At 44.3% G+C, this 12,869-nt stretch overlaps 1 protein-coding gene across 1 annotated transcript in view; it reads left to right on the top strand.

Moving 5' to 3' along the window:
• The window catches only part of gpr158a (G protein-coupled receptor 158a), a 512,094-nt gene that overhangs the window by 415,187 nt on the left and 84,038 nt on the right, over positions 1-12,869 (top strand). The window contains exon 8 of the mRNA XM_078200264.1: positions 12,513-12,651. Coding sequence (XP_078056390.1) covers positions 12,513-12,651 — 139 coding nt within the window. The remainder of the gene's footprint in view (positions 1-12,512; positions 12,652-12,869) is intronic.

The raw sequence follows: 12,869 nt of genomic DNA, 5'->3' as shown, positions 1-12,869 counted from the left end.
GCATATTACCTTATTGTATGTTTGAAAACAGGCCATTAGTCCGTTGATGTTTTAGCACTATGCCATTGGGAAGTATTTCTCTGGCAAGGACAAAACCTTGTCCATCCTTTCCAGCCTTTTTCCCTGCTTCTCATTTAGGATGCAGTTCCATTCATGCTCATCACTCTCTGATATCGTTTCCACATGGCTACTATTCATGTGTGTTTTCAGATTGTATCTGCAGCCCAGTTATCCATAGCGAGAAGTGTGGCTGAACCTCAGACTTCACCAACCTAGCATCACAGAAATAGCTGGATGGCAATCAGGAGGGAAATTCCTAACTGCTTTTAGTCCCTGAAGCAGAGAACTGATGCCAATTGAATCAAAACCCCAAACACCCCCCGACCGCCCACACCCTCACCCTCCCCACACCCCCCATGCTGCCCTAGCTGCTTGGAGGGTAGGGGAGAGGGGTGGTGCTATACAAACTGAGTCTTCCACAAGAATAAATGGGGTGTGGGGGCAGCGGTGGGGAGGGGGGTGGTGGGGGGGGGGGGGCGGGCAGGGGGCGTCACTGATTCAGAAGAAGCAGTGACAGAGATGGGGAGTTGTATGTGACCTGCAGAGAAACTTGCAATGGGAGGGGGAGGATCCCGTGGTTGTGATCCACGTAGGTACCAATGACATAGGTAGGGCTAGGAAGGATGTCCTGCTAAGAGAGTATGAGCAGGTAGGAGCTAAATTAAAAGGCTGAACCTGAAAGGTAGTAATGTCTGGATTATCATAGGACTATAAAACATAGGAGCAGAAGTAGGCCGGTTGGCCCATCGAGTCTGCTCCGCCAGTCAAAGAGATCATGACTGATCTGATGTGACAATCCTCAATTCCACTTTCCCGCCTTATTTAAAGTAAAAAATGTATTTATTAGTCATAATTCGGCTTACGTTAACACTGCAATGAAGTTACTGTGAAAAACCCCTAGTCGCCACACTCGGGTGCTTGTTCAGGTACACTGAGGGAGCCAATCCACCTAACGTGCACATCTTTAGACTGTGGGAGGAAACCGGAGCACCCAGAGAAAACCCACACAGACACAGGGAGAATATGCAAACTCCACACAGACAATGACCTGAGCTGAGAATTGAACCCGGGTCCCTGGCGCTGTGAGGCAGCAGTTCTCTCCACCATATCGCCCATCTCCATAACCCTTGATTCCCTTCCTGATTAAAAATCTGTCTATCTCAGCCTTGAACATATTTAGCAACAACGCTTCTGGATCTCTCTCTGTGGTAAAGAATTGCACAGATTCACAACGCTCTGGGAGAAGAAATTTTCGTCATCTCTTTCTTAAATGGGCGACTCCTTGCTCTGAGATTATGCCCTCTGGTCCTAGCGTCTTCGAGGAGGGAAACAATCTCTCAGCGTCTATCTTGTCAAGCCTCCTGATAATCCTATATTTCTCACTAAGCTCGCCTCTCACTCTGTGCTGCAGCTTTCTGCAGTCTTTCTCCATTTAAATAATATTCAGCTCCGTTTTGTTTCTACCAACTTCACATTTTCCTGCATTATATTCCATCTGCCAAGTTTTTGCCCTGTCCATATCCCTCCGAAGACTCTGTGTCGTCCTCATTAGTTTCCCTCCCACCTATTTTCACGTCAGCCACAAACTTGGCAATAGTACATTCACTTCCCTCATCCAAGTCATTAATAAATATTGTCAATAATTGTGGGGAGCATAACTTATATTCTTTGTATTTATTTAGTGTTGTTGTGGTTCTCATTGCCTGACCAATTTAGGATCTATTCCACACGTCCAGGTGGCACGGTGACACAGTGGTTAGCACTGCTGCCTCACAGCGCTAGAGACCCGGCTTGGATTCCCGGCTTGGGTCACTGTCTGTGCAGAATCTGCACGTTCTCCCCGTGTCTGCGTGGGTTTCCTTCGGATGTCCAATTTCCTCCCACAGTGCGAAAGATGTGCTGGTTAGGTGCATTGGCCATGCTAAATTCCCCCTCAGTGTACCCAAACAGGCACCAGAGTGTGGCGACTAGAGGATTTTCACAGTAACTTCATTGCAGTGTTAATGTAAGCCTACTTGTTACACTAACAAATAAACTTTAAACTTAATCGTTCATGTGACTGGTGATTCAAGAAAAGCTTTTATATTTTGTCTAACAGCAGACAGCATTACCCTTTAACCATTTCCATTAGCTATACTACATTCTTCAGTCTATCTTGGATTTTACACAAGAACAAGATCAAATCAAGAAAAGGAGTTCAAAAAGTCACAGAATGCAAGGGCAGTGTTAAAGTGCACTGCATGAATGATGAGACCAAGTCTAAGTGGTTCATTTTACAGAGTTTTATGTCCCTAGGCTTTAGGTAAAAACTATCAGAGTTAGGACTGATTCATGTTATATTTATATAACAGCAGTATCTTTATGCTATCTCTAACTTCAATGAGGAATGGGCTTTTGGAGTCTACATTTTCTATTGTCGTGGGTGAAATATTAGGGCCTTGTTTAAATGAATCACTACCAAATCCCGTGCAGCGTCAAGCCAGAACGGTTACCTGAGTGATGGCGCGAGCAGAAATTAACAGCAGGAAGCAGCAGCGGGAGGTCCATTGTCATGGTCCCAGGCAGTCAGGAGGGAAAGACTCTGGGCTACCGTTGAGTAGGTGGGGGATATGGATAAATGGGTTAACTTGCCTTCTCGGATTGTGGCCGGGAAGGCAAGGTTACAAAAAAGTACCAGAGCTTAGTTAAAAGTAAGGGCTGGATTTTCATCAGGAGTCAGGACTTGTCCTGACCTCACGATCTCATCTCTGTCCGACTTTCATGTCAACAAGGTGGGAATGGGCTGGATTTAGGCCCATTGCCCCCACAGGCAGGCCCCAAGCGGCAAAGAAGTGACCAGCAGTTTGAACACTTGGGTGAAGACCCAGCGCGGTCCCCCTTTCTAATGTTCCTTAAATACTCTTTGCAAATACATCTCACCCAGTTGCAATTCCCTATGTTTGCTGACATGGCTGCCCCATGAAATACACGACTTCTCCCCAGTGAATATCTGGGCCTTGGTCTCTCTGTGCCTGCCTCCCATTGACTGTTCGACAGGTGTGGAGGACAGGCAATAGGACTGACTCATTATTCATCACCAGGCATTAATTGCCCTCACAGGCCGTACTCTGTATACTCCTAAACAATGCTCTCCACAACTACGTTTCACCCCACTCCGTGGTTTTCATGACAGCTCGTGGGGTGATAGCGTGATGAGTTAACAATGTCAGTGATTCACCCACCCGAAAGGTGAACTGTTCCCCAGCAGCAAGCTGCTCTCTCCAGTGAACTGCCTAAAACCCATCAAAACGCTCGCTCAACAGTGGCCGGGTGACAGACAGCCCAAGGCGTGCAATCTCACAACAATTAGGTTCAAGCGGAGCTACTTTATCATCTCTGCTACCACGCCACATGATGTCATCACTCGCTGCAAACAAGTACCAAGCAAAATCAGTTTTAAATATATCTGCGTCTCATGAGCTTGAACAATAGTGTTGTCCATTAAGATGCTTCCGCTAAAATTTTGAAGAGCTTTATTGGCAGATAAATGATTTTTCATTTCTTCATTGATGCTTCTTCATTCTGCAAACGTTTTTTCGGGCAGTTGTAAAGGCAGGGCATATTTTGTTTTTTAAAAAAATGCGTACGTGCCTTAAATCTCCTCAGCAAAAGATGTTGCATGTTTTATTTTAATCATACGGATGCTTTCTCAATTGCGGCTGTGAGAACTGAAACAATTACATTTCTGCTGTGGCATTGAAGAGATAAAAATCAGTTCACTGAAGGGACGGATATTCAGAAATACAAAGTGACCAGGAGGCAGCCTCCAGCTTAATGGATAACAGTATAAATTTTCAAGACTGCAGCTGAATTCATTTTGACAGGTATTGCTCGGTTTAGAGGTGAACCAGCAAACCGAATAAAAAGGACAAACTTGTCAGGCACAGCTACCACAGGTTATAATGTGAAGCATGGTAAATGGCAGAGAAAAATAAATTGCCTCACAGGCAGCTATTTTTCTATTTATATTGTTAATTAGGAATTGCTTGTGACATGTGGGCCAATAAACTGGAACACGGTGTTCAGTCAAAGCCAGGGATTAGTTGGCTAGTCTGTGTTTTGTTTCTGGTTTTTCTTTTCCTGATTCTGAAAGCAGCAAGATAACAGCTTAAGACGGGCCTTCCAAAATAATAACAGAGGGAAATTGCTTTTGTGCCATGCTTAGGGCTCCACTCAATCTCCCTGTCAGTTTGTTCACTGAAGGCGCTGCTCTATTATAGAATTATAGAATAGCACAGCGCAGAAGGAGGCCATTGAGCCAGTGTTGGTTCTTTCGAAGTGCAGCCCAGTTCGTCTCGCCTCCCCTCCTCTTTCCTCATATTCCTGCCACTTTCTCTTTTAAACCTTGAGTCATTAGGATAGGCTGGAAGGAATTTGTTGAGGGAATGGCCCCAATCTGGAGACAGAAACACAGAGACCCTGCACCCCATGGGTGGGAGAACAAATATGGTATTTCTTTTCACACCAATCAAGTAAACTAACTCAAATTAACTTAGGGACAAATTAAAAGGGGCAGCTCCCCAAAAGAAAGGGGGAACAGCCCGAACCAAAAACAAAGTCAAAAGGAAACTTAAAACGTCAAACCAAAAGGTGATTATCGGGGTCGATAATACACCCCAGCCCCTGCGGTGCCCAGGGGTCACGGAAGGCGTCAACCACGCCCGTGGACACCGCATGCTACAAATATGGTAGACCTGTAAATTAGGACACTGCGCCATACCAATTAAAGGGCCTTGCCTCGACATACCCACTGCTGGTGCACCTGCCCCTCCCCCCCATGATTTTATGGTTGGCCAGGGAGCTGTCAGGTGCATTACTCGCTAGTGGTCCAATTGAGGCCTTAAAGTGAACACTTAATACACAATTAAGGGCCTAATCCCACTGTCACTCCAATGTAATGGGTGGTGAGAGAGGCCTGCACTCACCATATAGCCCAACAGATCCTGTGGGCTGCTGGTCAGTGGAAGAGGGGTTGGGGGTGCCTCCTTCTCTGGCCCACTGTGTTAGTTGGAGGCCCCTCACACAGTCAACCCTCCTCACCTGCCCTGTCCAGCCTAAACCCACACCCCAGCCCCGCTGCCCTCTTGCTGGGTGGGGCCTGTCAGCCTTGTCTGAGCATTGTCTGAGCTCCAATGAGATCCCAGACATAGCCGAATGCCCTGGTCCATCGCTGAATGGAACCACCATGGTCTACCTGCAGTACCAACAGTGGCCAGTACTCCTGCATGGTGTTGCCACTTTCACATTGGACATTAGCTCTGAGAGATGGGATGTCCTGGAGATGGATGGAACCCTGCTTCATACCAATTTAAGGGTCTTGGCTGAAAACTTAAAGGGGCTGTGAGCTAGATAAGCAGAGGTGGGCTCACCCCCGAAATTTAATCTGGTATCAAGAATACGCTGTCAGCATAATATTCAGCTCGTGGTCTATGAGGGTTTTCACAGGTGATGAACCTGGGGTTCATGACCTGCAAGGTTAGCCATTTTAACAGCACGCACCAGTGTTTAAATAAATAAATCTTCTGCGTTCATAGAATCCTCACAGTGCAGAAGGAGGCCATTCAGCCTATCGAGTCTGCATCAAGTCTCCGACAGAGCATCTTACCCAGACCCATCCCTTGCCCGAACCCGTAACCCCAGACATTTATCCCACTAATTCCCCTAACCTACACATCTTTGGACTCTAAAGGGCCAGTTCGCATGGCCAATCCATCTGACTTGCACATCTTTGGAGTGTGGGAGGAAACTGGAGTACCTGGAGGAAAACCACACAGACATGGGGAGAATGTGCAGACCCAAGGCCAGAATTGAACCCGGGTCCCTGGCGCTGTGAGGCAGCAGCGCTAACCACTGTGCCGCCGTGCCGCCGCTCTTGGCTCCTCAGTAGAATGCCACATCTGAGGGTGTGACACACACCGACAATGACACAGTTTCCAGCCCACCATTTCAAAGCTCAGCCAACCGTTAAATTCTCTGCTCAGAACGGCAGGTTAAAATTGAAGAGTGCGGAAGCAGAACACCAGTCGGTAAGTCATCCAGCCTGTTTTAACCTGATGTGCCACTCAGCTTTCACCGGGGATGGGTCAAGGCCAAAATTTCCTCTTCTATTTTCTCTACAGGGCTATCTTCCGTCTGAGCATATGCCCCAGTTAGCAGGGCTATAGAGCAAGGTTACAAAGTGCTCCACAATCCCACTGGGTTTACTACTCAATGCTTTGCTAATGAAAAAAAAAGCATTTCCCCAGAGGTGTGAACAGGAGAATTTAGCAAAACAGTCATCAACACCAATGAGCCAATTGATTGCTAAAATTGAATTCATGCTTTTGTGTTACTTACAGCAGGTGACTGCCTCTCTTGCCAACACACACTCACCTATTTATAAAAGTCATATCATTATACTTCTGTGTTGTTGCTTAAAATATTATGCTGCATACCATTTAAATTTTGGATATTCTTTGGTTGGAGAGGTTGTCTTTGCACACATTGAAATTTGTTGAGGCAGGGCCAAGTGGACATTTTTACTCAGTGTCATGAGGATAGTATTTTCTAAACAGCTGAAACAATCCTTGATGGTTTCCTGAGCCTCTTTTCTACTTCGTGTTCCTTTCTAGATTCATTACCTTGACAAATCTGACAAATCCTGTGAACAGAAGCATGAGCAGACTGCACGGGAAAATTAGGAACGTATTAACATACATACGAACATATGAATTAGGAGCAAGAGTAGGCCATTGGAAACATCCTCTCCACATCCATCCAGTCAATAACCCTCAGGATCTTTAAAGGTTTCAATCAAGTCACCTCTTACTCTTCTAAACTCTAGTGGATACAGATCTAACCTCTCCAACCTTTCCCCATAAGATAACCTGCTTATTCCTGGTATTAACTTTGTAAACTTTCTTTAAAATGCTTCTAATGCATTTACATCTTTTCTTAAACAAGGAGACCAATATTGTATACATGCTCCAGATGTGTTCTCACCACTGGTCTGTATAACTGAAGCATAACCTCCCTACTTTTGTAATCAATTCCCCTCTCAATAAACAATAACATTCTAATAGTCTTCCTAATTATTTGCTGTGCCTTCATACCAGTCTTTTGTGATTCATGCACAAGGACATCCAGATCCCTCTGCACCTCAGAGCTCTAAGGAATCAACCCATTTGGCATGTTATGAGCACACCCCCTGTGACTATCAAGCCCCAGGGATAGATTTTCCAGTCCTGTCCTCCGTGGAAATCATTGTGAGCAGAGCAGAAAATTTTTCAGACCATTGAAAGGTCTGTTGACCTTGGGCGGGAATTTTCGGTCTCGGGGTGGATGGGATCGGAAAGCCCCGCCTCAAGAGTGGGACTTGAACCCAGAGCTTCTGGTCCAGATTTAAGGAGGTAGCTCACGAGACCTCCCGAAAAGGTTTGATCAAATTGACTGAATCCAGTTATTTAATATTTATCTCTCCTTTCATCTCATTCTGTGACAGGTGATTTAGAAGTTATTGGAGTAAAACCATTCCAAAATGTTACCATTATCTCATTAATTGTGACAGTTGAAGATTTACCAGCTCTGTAATTAGTTCAGACAGATTATGTGAAGCATTGTCATTCTGTTTGACGTTGCAATTCAGAACTTTACTCACTTTTGAAACAAGAAAGACAAATAATCTAAAAAAGATGATAACTAATTAATAAATAACGATCTACCAGCCCTCTACAAGCTATGTAAATGATACTGATGATGTGAAGATAGGTAGGAAAGCAAGTTGTGAGGAGGATACAAAGAATCTGCAAAGGAAAATAGAGAGATTAAGTGAGTAGGCAGAAAGTTGGCAAATGGAGCATAATATGGGAGAATGCAAGGCTATCCACTTTGGCAGGAAGAATAAAAAATATATTTAAATGGAAAGAGATTGAAGCATGCTACTGTAGAGGGGTAGAGGGGCATCTGACTGTCCTTGCATAGTAATCACAAAAAGGTTAGTATGCAGGAACAGCAAGTGCTTAGGAAGGCAAGTAGAATGTTGAACTTTGTTGCAAGAGGGATGGGCTATAAAGGCAGATCAAACTGTACAGAGCATTGGAGAGACCTCATGTAGAGCACTGTACACAGCTTTGGTCATCTTATTTAAGGAGGGATATATTTGTATTGGAAGCAGTTCAGGGAAGAGTTACTTAGCTAATTTAGAAGAAAGGTTTAGAAGAATGAGAGGTACTCTTATTGAAACAAAAGATTTTGTAATGGCATGGCAGGGTAGATGGTGAGAGAATGTTTGCACCTGTGCGGGAATCTAGAATGAAGGGCCGAGGTTGAAAATAAGGATTCCCATTTAAAACTGAGATGAGGAGAGTGAGAGGGAACAGTGGAGTCTAGGTCATTGAATATATTCAATGTTAAGTTAGAGATATTTCTGACCTACTAGGTATTTGAGGATTATTGAGGGTTGGTAGGAAAGTGGTGTTAAGGTCACATTGAGATCAGCCATGATCTTATTGACTGGCAGAGTAGACTAGGGATGAATGACTTACTTCTACTCCTATTTCTTATGATCTAATGGCCAAACATTTATTCGATCAATGCCTAAGCTAGCCCAATTCGATGTGAACCACCCCATGTTAAACCAAGGCAACTTTAATGTAATTCAACCCATCTGTTCATCCCTTCACACTCCAAGGAAGACCAAGGGTGGAATTCTCCAGCCCCACTATGGCGGGTTTTCCCACAACCGGAGGTGACTCACCATCGGCCGCTGTCAGGATCTTCCGGTCCTGCCAAAGTTGATGACGATTTACATTTCTCTCCCATGCCACAGTGGGGGACTTCGGCAGGACCGGAAGATCCCACTGACAGGAAGGGCCAGACCCCCAAAATATCCTGCTCTTCAAGTATGCAAGAATTCCTCAATGTTAACCCTTCCACTCATTTTTACAAAGTTCATAATGAATCAATGCTTTTAAGAACTTTTATATATATATTTCCCTTCTTTGCTCTCCTCATAATCTGCATGGCTTCGTGTCATGGAGATGAGCTAATTCAAAGTTAGTATTGATCTACAACTTTCGATCAAATGATTTATGAGGGAACTTTGGAGTTATTTTCCCTCCAAATGTCTTCCTTCTTCCTGCATGGGAACAGCTAACTCCACACTGCGCCTCCCCATGCCTGTGAATCTGAGATCAGAATGTTATTCTATGGAAATCAAGGAGGCAAATTTCCCCCTGAGAATTTGGGAGGTTGGTGTGAAGAATGATGCCCGTCGCCATCACACGTCCATTGGACGCAGGTTCTGGAAGGGAAAGACCACGGTCGACCTTCCCGCCCTGCCTCCATTTGAATCCCTTTAGTGGCCAACTAACAATCACTTGATGGCCTGTTCCCGCCTCCATTGCCATCTCCCCAGCTTTAGGCAAGCCTGCCAACATGTGGCCTGTCTGACTAGTAAAACCATGCAAGCTGCAAGTCAGCTGTGACAGGGGCTGCAGTCCCTCAGTCTGCACTAATCTGTGCATGATCAAGAGCATGGACCTGGGGCAGTGAGTGCCATTGACTTCCACCCTGCTGCTGACTCCCATGGTCTCTCTCTCTCTCTCTTACAAAGACAGTTTGAACAGGTTGGGCCTACACCAATTGGAGTTCAGAAGAATCAGAGGTGAACTTAAATTGAAACATAAACTCAAGTGGGGATTTGACAATGTCGTTACGAGGAGGATGTTTTTACTTGTGGGAGCGACTAGAACCAGGGGTCATTGTTTATGAATAAGAGGTCTACTGTTTCAGGTGGAACATAGAACATAGAACAGCACAGCACAGTACAGGCCCTTCGGCTCACGATGTTGTGCCGAACCTTTTCCGAAACCAAGATCAAGCTATCCCATTCCCAATCATTCTAGTGTGCTCCATGTGCCTATCCAATAGCCACTTGAAAGTTCCTAAAGTGTCCGACTCCACTATCACAGCAGGCAGTCCATTCCACACCCCAACCACTCTCTGAGTAAAGAACCTACCTCGTACATCCCTCCTATATCTTCCACCATGAACCTTATAGTTATGCCCCCTAGTAACAGCTACATTCACCCGAGGAAATAGTCTCTGAACGTCCACTCTATCTATCCCCCTGATCATCTTATAAACCTCTATTAAGTCGCCTCTCAACCTCCTCCGCTCTAAAGAGAAAAGCCCCAGCTCCCTCAACCTTTCCTCATAAGACCTACCCTCCAAACCAGTCAACATCCTGGTAAATCTCCTTTGCACTCTTTCCAGTGCTCCCACATCCTTCTTATAGTGAGGTGACCAGAACTGCACACAATATTCCAAATGTGGTCTCACCAAGGTCCTGTACAGTTGCAGCATAACCCCACGGCTCTTAAACTCAAACCCCCTGTTAATAAACGCAAATGAAATGAGGAATAAATTATTTCTTTCAAAGAGTTAGTGGTACGTGGAATTCTCTTAGAGTCATAGAGGTTTACAGCATGGAAACAGACCCTTCGGCCCAACTTGTTCATGCCGCCTTTTTTTTTGTAAACACTAAGCTAGCCCCAATTGCCCACATTTGGCCCATATCCCTCTATACCCATCTTACCCATGTAACTGTCTAAACGCTTTTTAAAAGACAAAATTGTATCCACCTCTACTACTGCCTCTGGCAGCTTGTTCCAGATACTCACCACTCTCTGTGTGAAAGAATTGCCCCTCTGGACTCTTTTGTATCTCTCCCCTCTCACCTTAAACCTATGCCCTCTAGTTTTAGACTCCCCTACCTTTGGGAAAAGATGTTGACTATCTAACTGATCTATGCCCCTCATTATTTTATAGACCTCTATAAAATCATCCCTCAGCCTCCTACGCTCCCGGAAAAAAAGTCCCAGTCTATCGAGCCTCTCCTTATAACTCAATCCATCAAGTCCCGGTAGCATCCTCGTAAATCTTTTCTGCATTCTTTCTGGTTTAATAATGTTTGATTATTCTTCCCCAGAGAGCAGTGGAGGCTGGGTCAATGAATTTATTCAAGGCTGAGTTAGAGAGATTTTTGAAAGACAAAGGTACCGGAGTTATGGAGGAAAGTGGAGTTGAGTTTACAATTGGGGTGTTGTTTGGCATTAACCTATTTAAAATACGTGGGTTCAATCCAATGTTACAAGAACACTCAATGAAGAAAAATCTAGATAAAGACAAAATACTGTGGATGCTGGAATCTGAAACAAAGACAGAAAATGCTGGAAAATCTCAGCAGGTCTGACAGCATCTGTGGAGGGAGAATAGAGCCAATGTTTCGAGTGTGAATGATCCTTTGTCAGACGAAGCTTTGACAAAATTCTGAGCTCTGACAAAGGGTCATCCTGACTCGAAACATTGGCTCTGTTCTCTCTCCGAAGAAACATCTACGCTCAGTCGTCCAGGCAGTACATATTTGGTTAAAAAGAACACCCATTTTCCATTTAAAATAAATTCTTAGAAACAGTTTTGTAGACGTAGTCAATTATTTCCCATGTAGTTTCAATAGGAATGACTATTAGGGCAATCTAAAGCTTTCTGATTCTACGAAAATCTGCAACGTAGCCAACTTGTCAACTAGAATATTGGCCACCTGCAATTTACAGCGTGTATCATCTTCAAAGAAAATCAACGTTAGTGATGAAGAGAAACAAACCAAGCTGTCAACTGTTCTATTTCCAGGCTATGTGATGCTGCCATATGGAATAACATGGTTCATTATCTAACTATGTCATTTTAGGGAAGATGCCATTATTTCATCTTTTGAAGCTAATTCATTAGAAAGTCCAGTTTCCTTGCACAATGAATTGTTCAATCATACCCTCCCTCCTATTGACTACCCTCCTCCTTTATGCAAAATTAAGTTTCTTCCCCAATTCCTCTGCAAATAAAAATTAGACAGTGTGGTTAATATTTCTGTAAGTCCCCTACTCCAAAGACATCAATCCGGCTCACTATTGAAGATGTCCATCTTAATCCCCCAAATCAAATAGGTGTTCTGAGAATTTGTTTTCTCTCCACTATCCTGTCTTCACTTGTTCATGGTTAACACATCTATTTTGCTTCAGACCACTTGTCCTATGCTGGGAAGGATTACATCATGGGACTTCGCCACTGTGCTGTGAAATATTTGGCTCAAAAGAAAATCAGTTAACTGCTTAATCCCATGAAGAGTTGCTAAGCGTAATGCAAGAGTGGATTTGAGCTCACCATGTCATGTCATCCTATCCCCAAGCACTGTAGGCAACTGGATTTCCAAACCAAGTAGCTTGTGGAATGTGGCATGTGGAAAAGGGGTCGGGTTTTGCAGACACTAATTGAAATTTCTTTTGTTGAAATACAGGAGGTTGGCCTTTCTAAAGAAAGTTCAGATGGCGCATGAAGCTCAAAGTCACTCCATTCCTTCTCTGCTTTTTCCTCTGCAGCTGAATTTCTCTTCCTGCTCTGGGGGGTATATCTCTGCTATGCAGTACGGACAGTACCATCAACATTTCATGAACCACGCTACATGGCTGTAGCTGTCCATAATGAACTCATTTTATCTGCTGTATTCCATACCATCAGGTAAGATGACCGTTGGCTCTTAAACCTAATTAACTAAAAGCTGGGATGGTGGGGGATGCCTTTTTATTCTCTCCTTTTCAAAGTAATTGGAGCAAGAGGAGGATTCTTTGAAAAATAATTCACGAGTTTATTCAATTCATGCCGCACAAATGCTTTGGCTGCAGTGTCTATTTTTCTCCAGTCCCTTTTCTATTTGACTAACCTTCCTCACGCAAGAA

This window comes from Mustelus asterias, chromosome 2 (assembly GCF_964213995.1).
Source record: "Mustelus asterias chromosome 2, sMusAst1.hap1.1, whole genome shotgun sequence".
Lineage (NCBI taxonomy): Eukaryota > Metazoa > Chordata > Chondrichthyes > Carcharhiniformes > Triakidae > Mustelus > Mustelus asterias.
This window is presented reverse-complemented; position numbering and strand designations above follow the sequence as displayed.